This window comes from Vigna radiata, chromosome 7, assembly GCF_000741045.1.
Source record: "Vigna radiata var. radiata cultivar VC1973A chromosome 7, Vradiata_ver6, whole genome shotgun sequence".
NCBI lineage: Eukaryota > Viridiplantae > Streptophyta > Magnoliopsida > Fabales > Fabaceae > Vigna > Vigna radiata.
Window position 1 is genome coordinate 23264709 of NC_028357.1, and position 25624 is coordinate 23290332.

The 25624-nt window shown below is 34.1% G+C and overlaps 2 protein-coding genes across 2 annotated transcripts; one reads left to right on the forward strand and one right to left on the reverse strand.

The window, feature by feature from the left end:
- Window positions 1-14683: 14683 nt before the first annotated feature.
- LOC106768442 (NAD(P)H-quinone oxidoreductase subunit L, chloroplastic) lies at window positions 14684-16414 on the forward strand. Its single transcript, XM_014653607.2, has 5 exons — window positions 14684-14889; window positions 14967-15053; window positions 15684-15791; window positions 15882-15976; window positions 16127-16414. The coding sequence occupies exons 1-5, from the start codon at window positions 14761-14763 to the stop codon at window positions 16278-16280; spliced, it is 573 nt and encodes a 190-aa protein (XP_014509093.1). The 5' UTR covers window positions 14684-14760; the 3' UTR covers window positions 16281-16414.
- Window positions 16415-16620: 206 nt separating this feature from the next.
- Window positions 16621-22390, reverse strand: LOC106768440. Its single transcript, XM_014653606.2, has 10 exons — window positions 21773-22390; window positions 21507-21644; window positions 20052-20240; window positions 18719-18856; window positions 18471-18589; window positions 18243-18375; window positions 18011-18140; window positions 17836-17915; window positions 17335-17469; window positions 16621-17213 (listed from the first exon to the last, which is right to left on the reverse strand). Exons 1-10 carry the CDS (start codon window positions 22268-22270, stop codon window positions 16983-16985), a joined length of 1791 nt encoding a protein of 596 aa, XP_014509092.1. The 5' UTR covers window positions 22271-22390; the 3' UTR covers window positions 16621-16982.
- Window positions 22391-25624: the final 3234 nt, after the last annotated feature.

Genomic DNA, 25624 nt, shown 5'->3' on the forward strand with positions numbered 1-25624 from the left:
GCCGTGAACAAGTCTCCTTTTGTTCTCCTTTGCTTCTTTGTTCACCTTAAATGTCCTACAAAACAAAGGAAAATGTATTTAGTTAAAGAGGATCATGCTAAGACTTTAAGAAGAAAAGATTTAAGTTTTCAATCAACTTCCCTTTCTTAGTCTTAGTGTAAGTTGTTACTTCTTGGATGGGAAGTCCCTTTAGGGGTTGCCATCAACACACCTTATAAATGGTCAAATAAACTGAATGAAACTATTAAACTGGTCCAAAACACAGAATTCCCAAACAAGAGTAGCTCACTTCCAAAAATGTACTAAAATATGGTATTTTGGCTCATGTGAATTGGCTAAATGTATGCAATGACCATATGAATAGTACAAGCAGCTTTCAATGCACCAAATATGATGGCAAAGTCAATCAAACAGCACTGGTACATTCAAAATCTGAATTTGACCTTGCTACTTGCAATTTGCAAAGAAATTATGATGGCAACCCCTAAAGGGACTTCCCATCCAAGAAGTAACAACTTACACTAAGACTAAGAAAGGGAAGTTGATTGAAAACTTAAATCTTTTCTTCTTAAAGTCTTAGCATGATCCTCTTTAACTAAATACATTTTTCTTTGTTTTGTAGGACATTTAAGGTGAACAAAGAAGCAAAGGAGAACAAAAGGAGACTTCTTCACGACCAGCATTTCATTTGGTAGCACATTTCCCACATGGAAAACACCAGCTGCAACGTCCCTTCCATGTTTTACACGTGAATAACAAGTTGACCAAGAATGGCAGTCCTGGCACCACCTTTTACATGTTTTCCACGTGGATTACCATTCCTGCAGCATATGCACAATATGTTCCACNTGAAACACACCATTTTCAGCACATTTTCAAATTGTAAATGTAGTAGCTTNCACCACACGGATCATAGCTCATCCACACCTATAAAAATGAGCTTGCATCACTGTAAAAAGGGACTTGAATGAAAATTTAGTGTTATGCTGTTGAAATTCTTCCAGCTGCTAAAACCTTCGAGATCATGCTTTCTTTTGCTTTAGCAAGAGCCTCCTCTAGTTCCTTTCCCTCAAGGAAAGTCGTCTGAGCTAGTTCCATCATTGCATAATCTTCCAAACACCACCAAACCTTTCATCAAACACTTAGCGTGCCTTCATACATCTCCACTGATTCATCTCTCCGTTGCTAACTCTGCATCTGAGAAGCTTCTCCAGACGCAAGCTTGGTCAAGGCCTCTATCATTTGGTATCAAGAGCACACCGATCTCATCCACGCATCAAGAGCTAAGTGCTCTTCTCTTTCAAATTCTCTGTTACCGTCATGTGTTGTTCATATGTGTTACAGTTTCATCACTTTTCATTTCTGTTTTTTTTTTCTTTTTGCATTTTCGTGTTTTGAGTGAATTCTTCTGTTCATTCACTGTTCTATAGTGCGTTTCCATTATTTTAATCGGTGCTTTTGAGTTGTTTGAGTTCAATTCCAGCCTCATTTTAATTTTCGTTTCTGTCAGTCATGTGCAACGGTGTTGCAAATTTTTTTCTCTCTGTTTTACGTCTTTGATTCTGTTCAGCCAGTGTTTGTTTGTTTGTAATTGTGTTCAATGCCGTGATAGATCCATTTTGATCATATAAAGCAACAAGACACATTGTCTAGCTTTGGTCATGGCACTAAAGCATTGAAAACACGATTTGCTGTTCAGAATAGAAAAAGAAAATAAAAAAAATTCTGCATCACAATTATTTTCGGTTTGATCTGGTGCAATCTGATTTTTCGTCCAGATCTTTCTGTTTTAACATTGGTGCAAGTTTATCTAGTGAGTTCAATTGTATCTAAAGTGTTTGCAATTCATAAACATTACAGCAAACCGAAATCAGTGGTTGAGTTTCTCCAAATCAATTTTACTACTCTGCATCCACTTCAATTCGGATTTGCTCTTGAATAATCTGTTTTGTACAGATTTACCGTGTTAAAAGATTGAGACAAGTTTCTTTAATGATATTATACATGTCTCATATAATGAAAACTTCAATTAATCATTGAATTGCAAAAAGTTTGATTGAGTTGTTCAAAGTGTTGCAGCAAAAGTGCAGTAATGTTTTCAGCCAAGCTTTGCACCGTGCTTTCATCCTTGGATGTCTTAGGCTACTTTAATTCTGCTAGCTTTTAGTATTCTCAAGCTAGATCTAGATCATTAGGTTCAATCTTGATTAATTCTTGATCCAACCGGCTTTGCTTCTCTGAAAATTTTCCAATTCTGCTGCAGATTTGTTGTTTTTGCTGCATAATAGCAACTAAGATGGTCATTTTGTGGAATTAGATGTTTCTGTGTATTTGGACTGATTGAGACAAGTTTAATTGCTTAATATAAACTTGTATGCACGGTTGAATTGACCTCTTCTTTACCAATTCCATAAATCACTGCTTCCACATCTAATTTCTTTGCAAATTGCAAGTAGCAAGGTCAAATTCAGATTTTGAATGTATTAGTGTTGTTTGATTGACTTTGCCATCATATTTGGTGCATTGAAAGCTGCTTGTACTATTCATATGGTCATTACATACATTTAGCCAATTCACATGAGCCAAAACACCATATTTTAGTACATTTTTGGAAGTGAGCTACTCCTTTTTGGGAATTCTGTGTTTTGGACCAGTTTAACAGTTTCATTCAGTTTATTTGACCATTTATAAGGTGTGTGCACTATTCATTTGGTACATTTCCAGCTGCAGTACAAATTCACATATTAAACCCTTAATTTTTTGCCAAAATAGCACCTACAACAGTGAAATTCTGCACTGCATATATTCTTGGTTGTTTCTTTGCTGGCACGCCTTCCACTTGATGATATTGACATGTTTGAAGAGTTATCTAAGCCTTTGAGCCACTATTTCTCCAAAACACATTGGCTGTATCAGTTTTCTGCCTAAATTTCCTGTTGTAGTGATATTTTCTGCTGCTGGCTATGACATTACATCCTTCTTTCTTTGGATTGGCAAAAGCTAGGGGCGTGTATCTACCTCCAATCTTCTCCACTGATTCCAACCTCAATCAAACATAAAAAGCAATAAAAATCCCCTGCAATCCAGTTACTATAGGCAGAAACTGAAAATTTACATTTCTTAGTGGCATTTCATCAAACATTTTTGCATTTCATCAAACAGTTACAGCACATTCAATCTCTTCCACTGTTTTGAGTTTTTATTTGCTTTTATAATCTGTTCTAGATCCATTCTAAGCTTCCTTTTGCGTGTTATCTTTGTTTCCAGCCTAAAAGTGATTAGAATTCAACTTTGTTGACTTCCAATTCTGCTGTCAAGTTATTTTTTCTGCAAATTTCTGGTGCAGCAAGTGTTTCTAACCACTCACGGTTTGTGGTTTTGTTTGATTTGTGGTGGAGTTCTAGCATCCAGCTTGGTTCTCCAAAGAGGGTAGCATATTAAGGAGTGGAGGCATTGTTAAAGTGAATACAAGTGTGCACTCCAAGCTAACTTATCCTTGCTGGTCACACACTAATTTCAGCAGCCAAGACACATCATTTTTGCAGCTCCACTAAGCTGAAACAGCAGCCACACTTGGCTGTCCCATTTTACACCATTTTCTCCATTTTTCAGCTTTGTATCACGGAACCTTTGAAGTTTAATTGCTTTACATTTCTCAAACTTAAAGTAACTTGGGAAAATGCTCTCCAAGCAATTCCAAGTTTACTAAGCAACATTGTAATAGTTAGTTTCCACTTCTTAGAGTGAAAGTGTGTCAAGGGGCTTCAAGTGTCACTTGCACTTTCACATAGGGTCGTTTATCATTGTCTTCCATTACCATTCATTTACTTTCCTTTGCTTGTTTGACTTTTATGTTTTAAGTCTCCGTGATACTTAGGAGCGCGTTTCATATAGTTAAAACCTTCCTTTGGTTTTTAGAAGCATAACATTGTTGCATTCAAAGGATTTTGAAAGGCTTCTATCTTGAAACTTGGGTAAGAAACGTCAGGAGACATTNTGGCTAGGAAGGACAAGGTCTCTAAGACTGTCCTTTGTGACTCACCTCTCATTCCTGGGAACTATTCGGTTTCTTCACCTTTAGAATCTTTATAGAAGTCCTTCACCAAAAACAAACAAATCTTCTTTTCAAAAGTTTTGATTCATACTTGTGAAAGGCTTTCAAATATTTGTGAAAACACTTTCTCTACTTCACAAGCATGAGTCACTTTAGTGTACAAGGCACCATGCATCATGATCAAGAAAACATTGAGTTGAGAGAGGAACTTAATAGGACCAAGGCCGAGTTAAATGAACTTAGACAAATGGTAGCCAACCTTACTTTCAATCAAAGAGGGAACAACCAAGTGGATCATTCACATAGGCAAGTGGATCAACATATAGCTTAGCAATTGCTTGTACACAATTCAAACAAAAAAGACACGGCTGAACGAAATCAAACATGTAACAGAGAAGAAAAAATTGCAAAACACCTGCACATGACTATGAGACAACTTGAATTGATGAATAAAGCTGGAATTGAACTCAAGTAAAGAAATGCACCGATTAAAATGATGGAAAAACACTAAAGAACAAGTGAATGATCTGAACTATTCACTGAAACACAAAATAGAACCAAAACAGTGATGAAAAAAAAAATTCAAAGCAATGATAGAATAGAGCAATACATGACAGGAAGTGAAAAAAAAAACAGAGCAATGATAAAAGAGCACTTAGCTCGTGCAGCGTGGGTGAGATCGGCTTGCTCTGATACCAATTGATAGAAGCTTCCTCCACGTCTGAGATGGAAGAAACTCCTCGGTCCAGTGTGCCAGCGGAAATGGAGAATGGTTGCAGCGAATGAGTTGCACGGGAGGTGTTTGAGGAAAGGTCCAGTGGTGTTTGGAAGATGATGTAATGATGAAGCCTAGCTCAGATGGCTTTCCTAGAGGGAAAGGAGCTAGAGGAGGCTGTTGCTAAAGCAAACAAAGTATGAACTCGAAGGTTTTAGTAGCTGGAAGAATTTCAATAGCATAACACTAATTCTCATTCAAGTTCCTTTACAAAGGATTGAATCCTCTCTTTTATAGATGAAGAGAGGTTCTGAAATGTGCATGGGAAGCTACTCATGTTACACGTGAAGTGTGCTAGCTAAGCTATCAATTGAACACGTGAAAAATGCAATGAAATGGTGCTCCACATGTGAGTTTCGTCCAGCTCCTTTGTTGCATGTGGAAAATGGCATAAGTGTGGCTAGCTTGGTATTTTCCATGTGCAAAATGTGTTTAGCAACTCCTAGCCGTGAATGATGCCTTATTCTTCCTTTTGATGATCTACAAAACAAGTAAACATATTTAGTTATTGTAGAAGAAAAGGTTTAGTAGAAAATACTCCATAGAAGTAAAGTAGTGAGTGCTCCCTCTTCTTCTTGTATCTTCTTTGACATGGCTCTTGTTAGAGGTCCAATATGAAGCTTGGATGGTCCACCATCACCTTACCTCACACACTTCTTATATGGAACAAGCTCGTTCGAGTTGGCCCACTCTTACGCCTAAAAATCTTGTTTCCCTACTCTGTAAGGACTTACGAGTAAAAACTTCGATGCATCGCAACCAGGTACTATACTCAACAATGAGTTGGAGTCCAATCAAAACATCATTTCCCTCTTCCTGCATCACATGGTCAAAAAAGTTACAATACTTGAACACCACTCCCTTCCCGAATCCATAACCAAAGAGAGCCTCTATCCCGCATCGCATGGTCGATAACACCAAACTTAGGATTTATGAGTTACAGCAAGCAGAGGCGTCATTCACCTCACATGCTCATTGGTTTGTTAGCAAAATGATGAAAATGAAGTTTTGATGATGTCTAAATCAAGTCAAGATATATCAAGATTCAAGAAGATCCTTTGAAGACTTGTTTTGCTATTAAAAGCTTTTGTAATAATTGTAGTTTGATGTTTAGGACTTAGACTTGTAGTAGGCTTTGATTCTTGTACCTTTATACTTTATATTTGTTGCTCAGAATAAAAAATGCATGGTTGTAATCGATTAAATCAAGTATTAATCGATTAAAATGTTACAGGTGCTGAAAACTCAACTGACACGTGTTGGAAAACAGGTAGGCTTCGTTTTACACCCAAAGGGGGGTGAATTGGTGAGTTTTCAAAATCAGAGTCTTTTTGCAATCTTTGAAACAAAGTTGAAAACTTTACAAGTCTTTCTTGAAACGCAAGTAATGAAATTTGTGTGCAGCGGAAAATCGTAGTTGACTATGCAGATAGTACAGTCGATTAAATATAAAAGAGCAGGTATAGAGAAATCAAACACTGGTTTTTATACTGGTTCGGCCAACAATGCCTACATCCAGTGTCCTTCCAACCCAGGAAGCAATTGCACTATAATGGTCAAGATTTTTACAGCAAGGAATTTATAGAAGACCTCCATGTCAAAAATATAAATCTCTTCTCTAACCCTCTAACCAAAATATAGCCAATATAATATAGCAAGACTTGCAGCAAGATGTCCCCTCTCCTGCAAACTACTAAACACCACTTTGAACAATCCTCAAAGTGAACCAGACTCCACGAGTCTATCCCCTATAGTCATAACAGGTACACACAACAATCTTCACGGATCCCAACCCAAAATCTTGATCAAACCAGATACACCTCAACATGTAGAATATGATCAATCAATGAGTGCGCAGACAATCTCCTTTTGAATCTCCTTCAAGAAAGATCACCATCGTCTTCTTAATGAGTTCTTGGAGCTCTATCAATCTAGAGAAATGTATCTGAAACAGAATGTAAAAATGTTAGATCATCAAAATTCTCTGAACAACTTTGTGTTCAGTCTATTTATAGAATTATGTTAAACAGATGTTCTCTTAGTCGATTAAGCTACTAATTCAGTTGACTATGTCAAGACAGTTATAACAGTTAAGTCCAACCAGTAGCATTCTATCAACCAAAATAAATTCTCATTTAATACAGTTGACTCACAATCAATGCTAAACTAACATTTGAAAATATAGTCATTACTATACATGAGCATAACAAAATTTCAAAGCAAAGAACTAATGCAGTCGAATGTGTGGCGCACACAGTCGACTTCGACATGTCAAAGCAAATTGAAATTCTTTCCTTCTTAAAATCTCCATAGCACTGATTCTCAAAATCTGTACAAAGACTTTAGCATAGTCGATTCAATTAGTAATGAAGTCGACTTTACTGCAGCTTTGTCACACAGTTATAAGTTCACAAAAGTGCTTATGGTTTTCATGCTTAAAAACATGTGTAATGAAACCAGATATGATGTAACATGTACAAGCTCAATAAGTATTCATTCACACAACAGTAAATCATAGAAACATGTTCAACAATATATCAACAAATTAGCATAAGAACATGTAACACAACAACAACATATGTGTGTTATTAAACAATGTGTTGTCATTATCAAAAACCAGAGTGATATAGATATTCTGTTGTCAACAATCTCGACGACACGGAAATAATCGATTATTACCTATTTTAATCGATTAGTTAATCGATTAATTCTTAGAATAATCGATTCAAGATGACCGTTGGAGTTTTCTAACTTTTGAAAACTAGTCGTTGCACTTATTTTAATCGATTAACAATAATATTAATCGATTAAAAGCGTAAAATGGCCAGTTATGAAGAATCGAAGAGTTTTTCCTTGAGTCTATAAATAGGCTCTCTTTATCTTTCAACAACTCTTCCCTTGTGCTAAAATACTAAGAACTTTTTGAGAATTGTGTGCTCTTGCTCAGCTAACGAAACTCTTGTCTGTGGTGTTGGTACATTGCTGCTACGGTGACGGGGGAATAACTGGTTCATCCTTGGTGCGTCTGAGGAGGTGTGTGGAAGAGGATCATCCTTCGTGAAGTATTTGGAGGAGGTGTTTCATCCTTCGTAAAGTATTCGGAGGAGGTGTCTCATCCTTTGAGAATACTCAAAGGAGGTGCAGGTTCATCTCTTGTGGTATCAAGAGAGGTGGTTTCTAAACTCTTACAAATTGTTTCTTTGTGAATGTAGTTTGTAATTGTTTTGTGATTAATGAACTGTTTATCTTGATTTGAGATAAGCGACTAAGGGTAGGATTGGTAGGATCTGAACCAGTATAAAAATCATCATTGCAAATTTCTCTCAACCTTACTCTTTTATTTATATTTATTATTTGCGTAGTAAGATAAATTGAGTAGAAATTAAAAGGCACACGTTTATATTAAAACCCCTCTTGGTTTTTTATTCCACGCTAACCATTTTGTTGTAGCCGTTTTGACAATTGGCATCAGAGCTCGATTTGATAGTTATTCAAATGGCAGGATCATATCAAACCTTTGCAGAAGGTGCCTCTATCAATACACCACCTTTATACACAGGTGAAAATTATACATTCTGGAAGGTTAGAATGCAAATATTTATTGAGTCTATTGATTGTGAGATTTGGGATGTTATTGCATTTGGTTCATTTGTTCCTACTAACAATTTGCAGGAACCAAAGCCCCGTATTCAATGAACTGTTGAAGAGAAGAGAAGATTTCAAAATGATGTAAAAGCCCAAAACATTATTGCATCTACCTTAACCGTTGACAAGTTTTACATGATCTCTATTTGTAAGACCGCTCAAGAACTGTGGGAAGTGAGTAGAGTAAACCACGAAGGTATAGATGATGTAAAAAGAGCGAGAAAGAATACCATGATCCAAGAATACGAAATGTTCAGGATGAAGCAAGGAGAAATAATATCAGACGTTCAGAAACGCTTCACAAACATCGTTAATCATCTCATTGGACTAAGTAAGTCTTTCGAAAATGATGAACTTAATATAAAAATTTTGAAATCATTAGACAGGTCGTGGAAACCGAAAGTGACTGCAATTTCTGAGTCACAAAATCTCAACACAATGACTATGGCGGCATTATTTGGAAAGTTGAGAGAGCATGAACTTGACTTTGAAGACTAGATGAAGAAGAAACAACCGCAAAAACAAAGAAAAAGAGTCTAACCTTAAAATCTAAGGTAGAAAGGTGCAAGAACAAAATGGAAAATGAAGACTCAGAAGATGAAGAAAATTTGAGACTCATGATAAAAAGGCTCAACAAGTTCATGAAATCAAAAGACAAGGGAAGATTCAAAGTCGAAAAGAAAGAAAATCAAGGATCTTCCTCACACTATAAATGTTATGGTTGCGGAGAAAGGGAGCAATTAAAAGCGGACTAACCAAATCAAAAGAAGAATGAAGAAATAAAGGAAAAGAAAAACTTCAAGAAAAAGAAGGCCTACATCGCATGGGACGATGATAATGAAACAATTTATGATTTGAGCAAATCTGATTAAGAAGCAAACATCTGTTTAGTGGCAGACGACGACACTTGAAGCCAAGTACATCTAGCGATTTTAATAATTACAGTCAATATAGTGAAAGTGAATTGCATGAAACTTATGCTACTTTAATAATAGAATCTGAAAAATTAGATAAAGCTCATAAGAAATTGAAAAAGGATTTCAAAAATTTAAAATTAAATTTTGAAAATATTTCAGAAGAAAATAAAAATTTAAAATTCGATTTTGAAAATATTTCAGAAGAAAATAAAAATTTAAAATCAGAATTTGAAAATATTCTTGAAGAAAATAAAAATTTAAAATTAAATTTTGAAAATATTCTTGAAGAAAATAAAGATTTGAAAAATAAAGTTTTATTTTTTGAAAAAGTTAAATATATTAGTAGTGATGAATATGCTTCTTGTGAAAATTTTAAGAAACTACGAAACAACACAACCTTAGGAAAATGCAGTAAAAATGATAAAAATAAGGTTGTTCAAAATAAGTATGTTCCTAAAATTAAAAATAAACATAATAATAGAACCCGTAGAACATTGGTGGAAAAAGGAACAGCTTATAGGAACACAAACTTTATATCATGCTTTTATTGTATGAAAAAGGGTCATACCTCAAAAAAATGTAAAATTAAGCATTTTGGTGTTCCAAGTGTTCAATTTTTTTTTTAATATAACCTAAAGTACAATGTTTAAATTTTTAAATTTTTTTTAAAAAAAAACAAAAGTTTAGAAAATTTTTATTCCAAGCATGTGTCTTTGATAAAATTATGGACCTTGAGGCAAAACCTTTTGAGTCAGTTGAATTAGATGTAGGTAATGATGAAGACTTGCAGAAGACAACAAATGAAGCAAAGAATGATGACAATCCTCAAGATTAAGATCTTAACAAAATATCTCAACGAAATTGGAGTCATATCTAAAGGGGTAAACATTAGAAGAGATCTAAGAATTTTAGAAATCTCTTAGGATTGCATTTTTGATCCATTTTATGCATTTGTTTTTTGAAAATTTAGCCATATTTTTGTATGCATTAAAATTCTTATCTTGTATGGATCAATGTATAATTTTTTTTAAAAAAAGTTTTTTATCCTAAAATTATATGTTTTAAATCATTGTGTATATTTGAATAAATACTTAATTTTGAAATATATTTAGCTCATATGCATACATGCTTTTATTTAGGGGAAGTATTATCTTAGGAGGAGAACAATTAAACACGACTTTTTAATTATGATAAAAAGGGGGAGAAAATGTTTAAAGCTTATCTACTTACTTGTGTTTATTCACCAATGCTCTTTTCCTCCATAAGTTGTGTTTTTATCCAGATTATTACCAAAAGCTTTAAATCAAAAGAGTTTTTTATCATCATCAAAAAGGGGGAGAATGTTAGCAAAATGATGAAGATGAAGTTTTGATGATGTCTAAATCAAGTCAACATATATCAAGATTCAAGAAGATCCTTTGAAGACTTGTTTTGCTTTTAAAAGCTTTTGTAATAATTGTAGTTTGATGTTTATGACTTAAACTTGTAGTAGGTTTTGATTATTGTACCTTCATACTTTATATTTGTTATTCAAAATAAAAAATGCACGGTTTTAATCGATTAAATCAAGTATTAATCGATTAAAACGTTACAGGTGCTGAAAACTCAACTGACACGGAAATAATCAATTATTACCTATTTTAATCAATTATTTAATCGATTAATTCTTAGAATAATCGATTAAAGCTAACCGTTGGAGTTTTCTAACTTTTGAAAACTAGTTGTTGCACTTATTTTAATCGATTAAAGTTAATATTAATCGATTAAAAGCGTAAAATGGCCAGTTATGAAGAATCGAAGAGTTTTTCCTTGAGTCTATAAATAGGCTCTCTTTATACATCAACAACAACTCTTCCCTTGGGCTAAAATACTCAAAACTCTTTGAGAATTGTTTGCTCTTGCTCAGCTAAGGAAACTCTTGTCTGTGGTGCTGGTACATTGCTACTACGGTGACGGAGGAATAGTTGGTTCATCCTTGGTGTGTCTGAGGAGGTGTATGGAAGAGGATCATCCTTTGTGAAGTATTTGGAGGAGGCGTTTCATCCTTCGTAAAGTATTTGGAGGATGTGTCTCATCCTTTGAGAAGACTCAAAGGAGGTGCAAGTTCATATCTTGTGGTATCAAGAGAGGTGGTTTCTAAACTCTTACAAATTGTTTCTTTGTGAATGTAGTTTGTAATTGTTTGATGATTAGTGAACTATTTATCTTAATTTGAGATAAGCGACTAGACATAGGATTGGTAAGATCTGAACCAGTATAAAAATCATCTGTGCAAATTTCTCTCAACTTTACTCTTTTATTTATATTTATTATTTGCGTAGTAAGATAAATTGAGTAGAAATTAAAAGGCACACATTTATATTAAAACTCCTCTTGGTTTGTTATTCCACGCTAACCATTTCGCTGCAACCGCTCTTACATGGTTAATAACACATCATGGTATAATCCATTCACTTATCCATGTTCCGTACTCAATCAATAGTCAAACATGACTCCCAATGTAACTTCTAGTTCTATTTCCTCGCTAAACATCACGTCTCATAGTCCATCAAGCTTAATCGCATCCATTCCTCATCAAAATGAAAAATTTATAGAAAATACACTAGGATACTCGATTTTCACCAATGATAATCGATTATTCCAATAAAGTTTACAAACTAATCTTTCTGGTTTTCAAGTTATGCGAAGATAATCGATTATTCCAGAGACAAAACTTAACAATGATGAACAAATAATCGATTATCACTCAAGATAATCGATTATTCCAAAGACCAAATTTGTTTTGAACATATTCAATAGGCTTATATGGTCCATACTCCATCTCCAAACTTTGTGAAAATCATATTAACACCTTATGCACACATCCAAGCATCCTAAATACATGAAAAATACCTAGATACTTACATCACGCCAAAAAAATCATCCAAAATTCATTACAATGCAGATTAACAACCAATACCACATGAAATATTGCATATATCTAATGAAACAACCCTTACAATACCAACTTGCATAGGATACCCCTCAACCTTCATATTTCTCATATACTCAACCATCAAACATAGACTCAAACTTAACTCCAAACTTATATCTCTCAAAGACACCATCAAAACCACAACCTGCATAATCCTTATCATGCACTCACAGATTCATACAAATCCTAAGCCTTAATTTATACTTCATGATACCCACGCAAGACTTACTCTTTCATTATCAAAAACCACTCTCACACATATACATGCACCATAATTCTCATCAGAATCATATTAGTATAAGAGAACACAAATAACAACCAACATACAATGGATATCTCAACACAAAACCATCATCCATACATTTGCATACCCTTACCCATCAATAGAAACAGAAAAATCATAAACCATATTCACATTCACATGCATAAAAAACTAGGTAAGTTTTCTCATACCTTAGCCAATTCTAGGGTTGTATCACCACATAGTATCACCGTTATAACAATGGTTCTCTCTTTTCTACAAGTTTCAACAATCATATAATAACATGTGTTGCACTTATTAACATAAAAAAGTCAAATAAATAACATAGAATTTATTCTTTAGTCAAGACATGAACCCATGACCACTTAGCCCATCAAAGAGTTTTCACCAACTAAACTACATAATACCTTATGAAAAACATGAAATTTTCATAAAAACATACTCAAGTCTCATTACAATATTATTTCTAAATTCTAGATTTTCTCAGGTCTTACATTCACCCCTCTTAAAAAGAATTTTCGTCCTCAAAAATTGATCTACTCAACAAAAAGAAAGGGATACTCTTTCTTTATAAACTCTTCTAACTCCCAAGTCATCTACTGTGTAGCTTCACCGCAAAACACTTTCATTGTACAAATCTACTTTCCTTGTAACGTCTTGGTTTTTACATCTAACACATGTACCAATCCAAAATTTATGGTTAAATCTTTCCTGACTTGAATGTCACCCATCTCCAACACATGATCAGATCTGAAACATACTTCCTCAACTGAGATATCTGAAAAACGTTATGAAAGTTTCCCAACTGAGGGTGGCAGTGCTAGCTCATATGCTATTAGACCAATCCTTTTGAGCAATTGATATGGTCCTAGAAACTTCGACGACAACTTTCTTGACTTAACAACCCTCCCAACTCATACTATTGGTGTCATTCGCAAAAGCATGTGATCTCCAACTTCAAACTCCATCAGACTCCTCATTTTATCAACATAAGACTTATGCTTATTCTAAGTTGCCTTCATCCGCTCTTGAATCATTTTCACCTTGTCAGTAGTCTGTTGCAACTCAGAACCTACTGTCATGTTTCTCCATCTTGAAATCAACACAAGGACATTTGACATCTTCTTCCATATAAAGCTTCAAAAGGTATCATCCCGATGTTAGAATGATAACTATTATTGTAAGTGAACTCAACCAAAGGTAGAATCTCATTCCAGCTTCTAAGATGGTCCAAAACACAAGCCCTCAACAAATCTTCCAAGAACTGAATAGTCCTTTCAAACTATCCATCAGTTTGAGGATGATATGTCAAACTCGTCCTTAATTGCGTACCCAAAGTTTTCTGTAACGTTTGCCAGAACTTCGATGTGAACCACAAATCTCGATCTGAAACAATGCTTTTAGGCATCCCGTGCAACCTCATTATCTTACTTATATGCAATTCTGTCAACTTCTCCAACGACATCCATTGATTAATTGTCAAAAAGTGAACACATTTCATGTGTCTATCTACTATTACCTAAATGAAATTATAATCTCTCGATGATCTGGATAAGTGAGTTACAAAATTAATTGAGATATTGTCCACAAAGTACAATAAAAATGTTTACAAACATTTTTCTATAAAAATTTCTAAGAAAAAAAGGAAATATATTAAATTTTATAAGTAAAAATAAAAAATACAAAAAGATTACGTAAAATTTTATACAGAATAATTTATGCACAAAATATTTTTAACTTTATCTAAAAGTTGTTTCCACATACATTCAATAATTTCAAAATTATTTAGAGTCAGTGTAAAAGTAATTTAAATATACAAGGTTGAAATGTTTTTTAAAAGATAAAATTGGTACAAGATTCAAAATTTCAAATAGCACAATATATGAGATGTGATAATTAATTGTAAGGATATTATTTTTAAAGAACAAAAGTTAATTTAATTTTTTATCCTTAATTTTTTTATGAAGAATTCCCTAAACATGAGGAAAGCATATAATATTAAGGAAATTTGCATTGAGCTTTTGAGCATAAGTTGAATGGACAAGAAAAAAAGGGTAGTGGATGAGTTTTTTTTGTTTTAATTTGATGGAAGTGAAGTGATAAGGAAGCAAAGTGAGAGAGCTGGAAAGAAAGATGAGGTGCTCATTCAGCCTCCATGTTCCCAAAGCTCTTCCTCCTCTTCCCATTTCCTCACTTGGGACAACTTCTCTCTTCTTTGCTTCCAAGCACAAAAACATTACTAGGCCTTCCCAATCACTATCTGTACTTTGCTTTTTCATCTGCTAACTCACTCTCTGCTACTTCTGCATAACCTCATTTCATTCCTCAATTCATTGCAGGTCACATGCTGCACCCACAAACCAGATAATCATGTCACTTTAAACTATACCAATTTCGCACTGCATCTGGGAACACTCTTGGCCTTGGTGAGATTCTTTCTACACACAAATTCACTTCTTTTTACTCCTTCACCAAACAAGTACCTAAAGATTCTTTACTTAAATATTATATTGAATTATCATAAGAGTGATATTGCATTTCTCTGAAAAAAGTTGTTTGATGGAATTTTTTTTATAAAAATGCTTGGAGAAAAGTTGTTTAAAATATACCCTGTGAGCATGTTGGAGTGAATTAACTCCTCCAACAGAGAAAAAATTAAACTGATTTTTTCATAAAATAAAATTAGTTAAAACATAAGTTAACAGGTAAAAACTTGTTTATATAACTTCTCTAAAACTTTATCTTTAACTTGGGTATATAAGGTAAATTTAGTTTATGAAAAAGTTAAGTTTTTTTTTTTTTCTTGTTTAAAAGGTTGGTCTGAACGAACATTAAGTAATTAATGTTTTAAATTGGTTGCATTAAAGATGACGATAGAATGGATTGTTACTACTTGTAATTAGAAAGTTTTCATTTTATTCATTTACCAGCATCCCCCGGTTAGCATTTGTTCTTGGTAAAAGTAATTTTATAATTTTGATTGGTTGGCATTTTAATTGAGGTTTTTGTAAAATTGTTATTTTAAAGATTTTAATTTAGAAAATTGAAGTGAGCAGGCGGAGCAGCCAGTGTTAGCAGTGACAGGAGAGAATAACCGACCAGAACTCTCGTGGGTTTTGACACAATGGGGGATTGGTATGTTTGTTTATTTCCTTGTGGTGCCAGTAAGTTCCTTTCTTTCAAAACTTTTTAAGTTTGTCCAAATTATACATCTTCTATCTATCAACAGCATCCAAAACTGAGTTTTAATGCAGCCAGTAATCATGATATGGCTTTGGAAAAGATGGTATAGAAGAGGGTTGCTGGAGATGTATCTGCAATTCATGTTTGTCTTCATTTTCTTCCCCGGGTGAGCAACTCTTCCTCTAAAAGCAAAATAAATATATGTATACTGATACTACTAGCTCTATTACTGTAAATCTGCTGTAGTTTGTCGCATTTCTCTTTTGAAAATATTTGCTGTAACAATTAGCAACACATTTCGTGTAAAATCTTGCAGGGTTATTCTTTGGGCACCATTTATGAACTTCAGGAAATTCCCACGGGACCCTGACATGCAGTACCCTTGGTCTGTACCTGAAGATCCTTCAAAAATCAGAAGTTCATATTCAAAGTACCCATATGCCGAACCTGAAGATTATGATAATCTATAAATCTGGACTAAAACACAACAAAGCAGTTGTTCTATAGTAATTCTAAAAGTTTAGTTCTACAAAACCACTTTGTTGTAAATGTATAATTATACTTATTTTTCTGCTTTCTATTACAAAATGAATATTGAATGTCATACGTTTGCAAAATAAAAAATGTAGTAGAAAAAAGATAGCACTTATCCACTGAAAATATTTCCTGCTTTATACATCGACCATTCGATATGCTCTTCAATTTGTTCAATTAAAGGAAAAAAAAAGTATCGATAACAGGGAAGAAGCAACTGAAAATGACAACCATCAACCCGTGATAACAGAAAAAGGTAGAAAAAAAATTTCGCAATGCACCACGAAAATTCCTCTGATAAACCAACTACATTAACTTCAGGATACAGCTGTAGTTACCTCATTGGCATTTTGCCAGCGTACTTAATATAAAGGCATAAATAACTAAAAGTAAGACTCAACAAACACAAGAAGAAATAAATTATAAAATAGTCTAACTAAAGTAACCTCAAACCATTGTTGACCCCGGCTATCCTTTGTTGCCTGAACAGGATTTGATTTGAACTAAGTGTACAATCTCCGCATTTAGCACTTTATTATGAGGCTATTGGTTTACTGTGCCCATTGTGAATGAGTGGGGCTGAAACAAAAATTGTTTGAAGCAACCAACTGCTAGTAATGCGGAATATTCTCAAGTACTCAGTACTGAGAGTTGAAAACTTCGGAGAGCTTCTTAAAATCCAAAGATTCCATACCGGGGGACAAAAGAACGGCAGCACCCACAGCCAAAGCAAGAACTGTTAAGGTTAAACAAGACGTGCATCCATGGCTTCGTGAGACTCTTCCTAAGATTATCTTGCAATATTTATCCGCATCCTTGAAGTATGCGTGACGAGCAGCATCAGTCTCGGAAGCCAATACTTTCTCATTCTGCGTCCAAAAATAGTTACATCATTACATACCATGTCCAGACATTCTGCTACTTCAGTACAATAAAACACAGTTCAACCAGTCCATGTCACAGTGTTTGAAAGCAATTATTAGAAACTACCTTTTGCTTAAAATTTTTCAAGGTATCCCTCAGTGACTCATAAGGAGACAATTTTGCTGATTGCTCCTTCCAATCATCGGAAAGCTTCTTCAGAGCTGAAACACTTGCTTCGATGTTGTCTTGATAAACTTTTTCCTGTTCATATAAAACAAGGAATAAGATCAAAGAAGTAAATCTAGTTTCATAGTTGTGTTAGATAATAAGCTCGATGGGGATGGCTTATGTTGGTTGAGGGAGTAATTGATTGTAAGTAACATTTTAGCAGGATTTGGCAGAGGTTGGCGGCCGTGAAGAGAGTGGCAGAGATGATTATTGAGTTTAGTTAGAGATTAAAACTCTCAGTCTTTCTCTAATAAAAGACCCATTACCTATCAGATTACTATTTATCTCAGAAACATCCAAAGAAATTGTCTCTTATAATAACTTGTCTTGCTCCATCCAGAAAACATCAATAGCTTGCTTAAATAGAAGAGAGTAAGCTTTAAGACAAAATACACTCACCCATTGCTTGTAGCATTCTGTGTTTTGACTCAAACACCAAACTAAAATACCAGCTGCTTCTTTAGATAACTCGGGATTGTCTGAAAAATACAACATGTTTTAGAATACACTCGGCATTTATTTCATCAAAAAGGAAATGAGGCACAAATAAAATAATAAAACCAGGTTTGCGTACTTTCTCCAGCTGCTTTGATAGCAAAATTGAATATCTGCAGCGAAACTTGTTTCATTGCTTTACTTCCAGTAGAACCTCCAAGAGCCACCTCTTTCAGAGTGGCATACACGGCCTCAAATCTTTCAGTAGCCTATATGTAAAAGCAGGCAGCAGCATATTGATTTAAATTTTGAAGATTTGGAGCTATGATACACATAAATGCAAACATATAAAGCCAGCTGAACATATCTACCTTTACTCTAGTCGAAGATGGAGGGAAGGTAACCCGGAGCAAAATTTCAAATGCAGAAGGAGGAATTAAACGTTCCCCTTTTCTCACAGCACTATTTACTAAAACAGGCCGGGCTTTCGGGGTAGACAAAATTCTGCCATCAAATCACAAAAAACACAATGGTGGTGATGACAATAGCAATGATGAGTTAGGGATATAAATAAAATAAGGGTAACAATGTTTTCATACTTTTCCACCAGCTGCAAAACCAAATCCCTGGATTGGGGGTTACCACTTTTGCCAATCACTATGGGTAGGAGATTCCGTGCCCAAGCATACAAACCTACTGAGAGATCCCCTACAGAGGCCTATACAGAAATATTAACCATTAACAAAATGAAAGGAAAATGATGCTACATTTCTCCTTTAAAAGTCAAATAACTCAAATTTTAGGGGATTGGTGATAAGTTATCGTTATTTTGGCATCTATGCCTCACCTGAGCTATCATCCATACAATCACTGGAAGCTTATCTTGGCCTTGATACTTTGTGTTCTCCCTCAATGTGGGCAACACAGTTATTAGAGCATCTGGCTTTCGGCGCAATACCATTGCTAAAACAACAAACATGGCAACCTGCAGGTAGTATGAACTTAATGTTTGTTTACAGCTGAAAAAAATATCAGAAAGAATAGTATATATAATCAAGTAAAGGTCGAATGTGATTTAGGAACCAAAATTACAAAAAAAGAAAAAAAAAAAAAAAAAAAAAAAACTTGTCAAGACAATTTTTGTACCATCAATCAGAAGATAAACAAACTACAATGAACACAAGAACGGTATAAATCAAACATAACCTAATGGATATTCAAATAGAAGCAATTGTTTCATTTGCAAGTGCAAGAGAGAATAATGAAGCAAAACAAACTGACTCGCTAACACAAACAAAAAATGGTGATCTAAGAACATGGATATTTGACCTCCTATGTCACTAAATGCCCATTCCGCAAAGGGAAAAAAGGACAAAAGAAAATTTACGTACATTATATGTGTGTGTCGTGTGTCAGCCATATATGTCTCTAGAGCACCTATTTGTGTTATCTGTCTTGTTATTCACTATTCATTCACTAGGGGTGTAAGTGTCAAAGAAGATCTTATAGCAATTGGAAACATAAATTGAACTAACTAAACATATAACTTTGTAGCATCGCTTCCTGCAGTGTTTATGCCATAATCATTTGAACAATTAGAAGCAGAGATTATCCTATCAAAACTAACATCTAGTTACAAATAAATAAATTAATATTGATAGATCAAACTGCACTAAAAGAATTTCAAAGTCATGCACCAACCATGCATCCCTATTGCGTTTGGTTTGAAGAGACTATTCGGATTTATAAATGGCCATGTGTTCACTAACTAATCATGCTTGACAAAATTATTTAATTGACACTCTTAACTTTTCAGTACATAGGTTATTTTAGAGTCCCCTAGATAGAGTTGCAGGGTGAATAGAAAGCTAACTCGTCACCCCAATTGTATTTGGTTAAAAGAGAATATTGCAATAAAAATAGGAAGATGTCCTTTATTAATTGATCATGCTTCGGGACAAAATTGTTCAATTGACCTCTTAGCTGTTCAGACATGGGTCTTCCAGAGACTTCCCTTAATAGACAGCTATTCTGTATTGAAATTTCTCTTTTAGCTTAGTTTTGTTTCAATTTGGTGGGTGACCTTCTATCTCCCAACACAAGCAACTTCCAGTATCCAAAAATCAAAAGAAGAATAAAAAACACTAGTTCTAGACACAGACAAGTATTCAGTGTAATACCTGAGATTTTGAAGAAACTTGCTGCACAGCTTTTTTGGAACCCTTTGTCGCAGTTTGCTGGCTACCCAAGTCAGCAAGAATGCTATCTAAAGACCAAAGCAGAAAGGAACTAAGTGCCTCAGGAGACCGGTGGTTGATCCAGTCAATCGATGTTTTATATACAGCTTCAGATATGTGAGAAAGTGGCATCTAGCAAAAAGGAAATTCATCAATAAACTTCATAGGAAAATATCAGAAACTAGAACCAAGATTCTGAAAAAAACACTAAAAGATAGAACATGAACAGCTGTATAATAACTACAAATATTCGTCAAACATTAATATCCCATAAAATGACAAGAACAAGACTCGGTACTGTGATTCTGTAACTGATGAATGAATGCTTTTCAATAACTATGATTCTCAAATCATAAATCACCAATAACAAGACACAGTACTGTTTATCATGATAGAAAAAGGTAACAGATTTAGGAAAAGTCTTCCTTGACTAACAATATTAAATTACCAATTTTAAAATAGTAAATACAGTATATGGTACAATATGCAACAATATCACAACAGATTTAGTAAGAGATGAAAGTGGGAAAACGTCCATTGGATGCGAATGATATTTGAAATGTTGCTTCCTAGTTTTTCGCTTAGGAAAGTGTTAATTCCCGTTTGCATTGATCTAAATGAGTTTCCAGACAGACGCATAGTAAGAGACCTCAATTAAATTTCACTACACCAAAGACACTTCACAATTCATATATACGAAGAGAAAATTGATAGCATAACAAACAATGTAATAAGTTAAAACAAACAGTTACAAGTAACAGTAGAAAGTATGAAGCAATATAACTAAAATGTATATGAAGAACATGGCACTCACTATAAAGCATTCATATACCCTGAAAAGTTACACAAAAGTTCATTCCACGAAGCCAATTGGAGCTAAATCAGGGCTTTTGCTATTGACATTGCAGACAAAACACATACAAAAACTGTTATATCTCATGACAACTACATTAAAAAACTGCTGACGTGTTACTTTAAAACATGCTGGCAGCTAACTCCGATTTATTTCACCATAGCGCTTCCTCACAGGATTTTACTACATATTTATTTCGAAAAGAAAGCAACGTCCTTTTAACATCAGATCTTATTGCTTCAGCCGTTTCTTGTTCAGTAGTATAGTCTGCGCCCACTGTCGTATATCTCCGTCAAATGTTCAATTTCATGTAGCCACTGCTTGAACAAGACCGATGACAGCAAATAGTCCGTACCTTTAACCAATATGTTGCCATAGATCCTGGGTGCTATCATGATTCACACAGACAAATTTCAAAGTCTATATGCATGCCACATTCCATAATAACCTAAACACTTCAGGATCATTAAGCTAACAAATTGAAATTCTTTATATAAAATTTACCTAGAAGAAAACAATAAGAAAACAAGGAACTCAACACTCACATCAGTGATCTTAGCAACAGTTGACTCCCTGAACAACTTCACCCAGGGAAACTGAGATGCGGTCACGGCAGAAAAAGCACGTCCAAAATAATCAGCGAACCGCATCATCAATATGTCCTGCTGCGTCTCGAACGATGCCTGAAGTGAAAACAGACAAAAATTCAGAAGCAAACTAAGCGAATCGAAACGTATCGTCTTCCTGATCCAACAGATCAAACCGAAAACACAAAACCCAAAAATGCGCGACTCAATTGACAATGTCCTACCGATATATCAACGAGGAAAGCGCCCAGATCAGCAGCGTCGATCTTCGCCGCCGCCTCGGCCACCGTAACCTTAGGCTTTTTTGGCTTCTTCTGCTTCACCTTTTTCTCCTCCGCCTTCCCGTTCTCCGTGGAATGCTCCACATTCTCGTCGTCTTCGTCATCTTCTTCGTCATTTCGAGACCGGTGCTTTGATCTGCCCGGCGCGACATCGTCGTCGTATGCGGCATCGGCTGCCTTCCGCGCCTCCAGAATTTTGCGGCGGCGATCCTCCGATTGCAGTTCCAGTGACCGGAAAACGGCATCGGAGCCGGAAAAAGTCCCGTTTGGAACGAGCTTGTTGGAATTAGCTCGAGAATCGGAGCCGTTGGCGGTGTTGTTGGTTTTCTTCCTCTGTTTCTTAGCGTAGGTCACCTTCTGCCAACCGTGGTCGGAGCCATTAGAGATACCGTTAGATTCGACGTGCGCGGATTCCGAGGCTGCTGCGTGCTTTTCCTCCATTAGCGTGAATGGAACCGTGATTTTCTGTGGTCTTTATCGCAGGTAAAATGCGAAGGGGAAATAAGAGAAAGTGATGGAAAGGAAGAGAAAGTGAAAGGAAAACGTAGAAGGAGAAGAAGAAATTCCAAAAGACAATTTTTATTTTTTTCAAACTGTTGACTTCCGATAATTGACCTCGCTCTCGCCCTCGAATAACGGAAATGCCATGGGGTAGTTGTGTTGAAAGGAGCACGTGTTTCGTCAAATAGGCTCTTAACACGTGTAAAACTTCCATCTGCATTGCTACTATCCTTATTTAGTTGGAAGACAATCATTAAATAATAATCTTATCTCAAATTTTATTTTTAAATGTAATATTCAAATATTTGTTATTATATGCTTCCCTCGGGTTTTATTCTTTCTAAAAAGATATTTATTAAAATCTTAATGTATAATCTTAAACCCTAATAATTATAAAATATTAAAATTTTATGCAAATAGTAACAAAATTGTTGATGTTCTTTTTTTTATAATTTTACACCATTTAAAATAATTAGCATTCTCAACATCTTCAACATCGACATGTTTCACCTACATTCTTTCTATTTAACTTACTAACTACCAAAACTAAAATTAGGATAGCTTAACAAAGCATATATTTTATAAATACCATATATATATATATATATATATATATATATATATATATATGCATTTATAATTTTAACAAATACTATTTATAATGTTATTTGAAATTTTTTAATCATAATAATATTTATGTAATTATTTTTTATCCATATATTCGGTTGGTTATTAATAGTGTCTACTCAAATAACATGATTTACTATTTATAATCAAAACAAATAATGGGATTATGATATTCGTTTTTTTACATTCTAAAAAAGATGTCAAAATTTGATTCATTTCATATTTTTAAAATAATTAAATAATATAAAAAGTAACAAAAAAAATATCATAATATTGCATCAAATTAATAAACTTAGAGATAATAAATGAATTTGTCTCGCAAATTATATTCAAATTTATTTTAATCTTGGAGAATCCTCCCACCAAGTAAGTATAAATATGAATAATACTCAGATGTTTTAAATTGAAATATATATATATATATATAATTGCTCACATCCTCACACTTCTTTTCCTAGTATTTCGTTTTGTCATATCTAACTCGGTATTAAAGTACAAAAACATCTTTAATTTATTATATAATATAAGAAACTTTTACAAATTTTTCTTTTGTCCTTAATTTTGTAACTTATTTTAAAGACACATTTAATATTATTTTACTTAATTATTTGTCTTTCACTTAGTTATTCCTATTATTTGATATTTATATAATAATATTTTTTTAATATTAGATGTAACAACCTAAAATATATCATAAAAAGTACATACTGTTTTTCAACTTATCATTCAAGCAAGACATGCAAAGATAATAATAAAGAGTCATTACAAACTTCTTACCTAATTTTCGAAACAATTAAGTAGTGTTGAAATAAATTCAAACAAATGGAGAGAATAACAATACATCACATACATAATTTATCCATGTATATTACTATTTATTGACTCCCCTTTAATGGATTACTAATGGTTAGTCTCATTGTCACTTGTATTCTTATCTATTCCTATCATAACAACGATCATAACAAAAGAACACATAAAAATTAATATAGAAAAAAAAAAGTAAGCTAAAAAAGTAAAATTTTGAATAGTCCACAACGTGTGAAAACTACTAACATTTCCAAAGTATTAAAAAATCATAATAATGCAATTCTTATTATAATGGAATTCAAAATTATACAAATTCTACATGAGATCATAAACGGAGTACCATGATCGACCATTATACTACACAATTAATCAGACACTTGACTACATGATCTCATGACCAACCTTTATACTGCATATTTGACTGACCACTTGATTGTATGGTCTTAATCATTAAAGAAATACTATCATCAGTCATTATACTACACGACTAACTAGCCACTTGATTGTACGATATGTCCACTATATTGCACAATTAACCGACAATTTAATTACATGGTCTCAATCCTATCATCATTCCATGACCGTTCATATAACATATCCACATTCATATGCTACACATGATTGTTCTAATCACAAATTCAAGCTAAAACAGTAAACCCTTACCATCACATTAGAAACTTGTTCTTTTGTTTCCATTCATATAATGCAAATATAACATTAATATATTATATTTTTCCAATAGATTGTCGACATACACCCTAGGCTCTACTTAATCCTAGCATACACAATCATTATGCAAATTCTCATATTACTCACTTTCATTCAATAGTCTAACTTTCATTTATACTTCTAACTTGAAATCTAGAATCACACCAATCCCAAAGGTTTAACACAGACAAATCCAACCCCCACCCTTATTCTAACATAATAGTACATGTATACTATCAAAGGATGGTTGTTTGTAAATTAGCTCAAGAAATCATTATTAAGACGTTAGTCTTAGGGGAACTAACACGTGCAAATGATCCGAAAATCATAATAAGGTAGCACACAATTTATGGCCACTAGCTTTATCCTTCACATATAGATTGGTTGAGCAGGATAAGAAATAATGGTCAGACCAGTCGTTGAATTCTAGCTTTGAATAAGTAGTCAGCCCAGGTCAACTAGACATGGGCCAAGGAGCCATGTAGGCCTGTTTTCCACTCACCTAGAACATGGTCATTCACTTTCAACTTTCAACAAAGATCAAACTCGTTTCAATACATTTCATAGATCGAAGAGAGAATGGAGTTGGTTTAACTGACACAATAGAGTAAACGAGAAGAGAAAAAAAGAAAACGGAGACTGATGAAGTACAATGGACGACAAGGCGAAGAGGATGAGAGATCTACTATCGAGTTTCTACTCATGAGACCCTTTCAACTCCAACACCACTTCTAAAAACACTTCCCTTGACGATATCAATTCCACCTGCTTCGATCTCAATCAATACACAAACATCATGGTAAAATTGTATCTCTCTTCTTCAATTAATCACTCTCATCACAAAACAAACTTGGACTAACTAGAATTGAACTTTCACTTGATTTCATTGAACAAATGAATGAATTGTACAGGTGTACATGTCCAATTTGGAAGGGTTGCTTCAACATCATGTTGGAATGACTGATGAAATAAAGAATCTCAACACCGACTTGCAAATGCTAGTCTACAAGAATTACAACAAGTTCATTAGGGCCACAAACACTATAAAGAGGCATGTATACACATAACCCTTCCTCACTTTGCTTTATTGTGTCAAAATCATCCGCATCTGATACTTGGTTTTTGAATAGGATGAAGAGTGACATTTCAGGG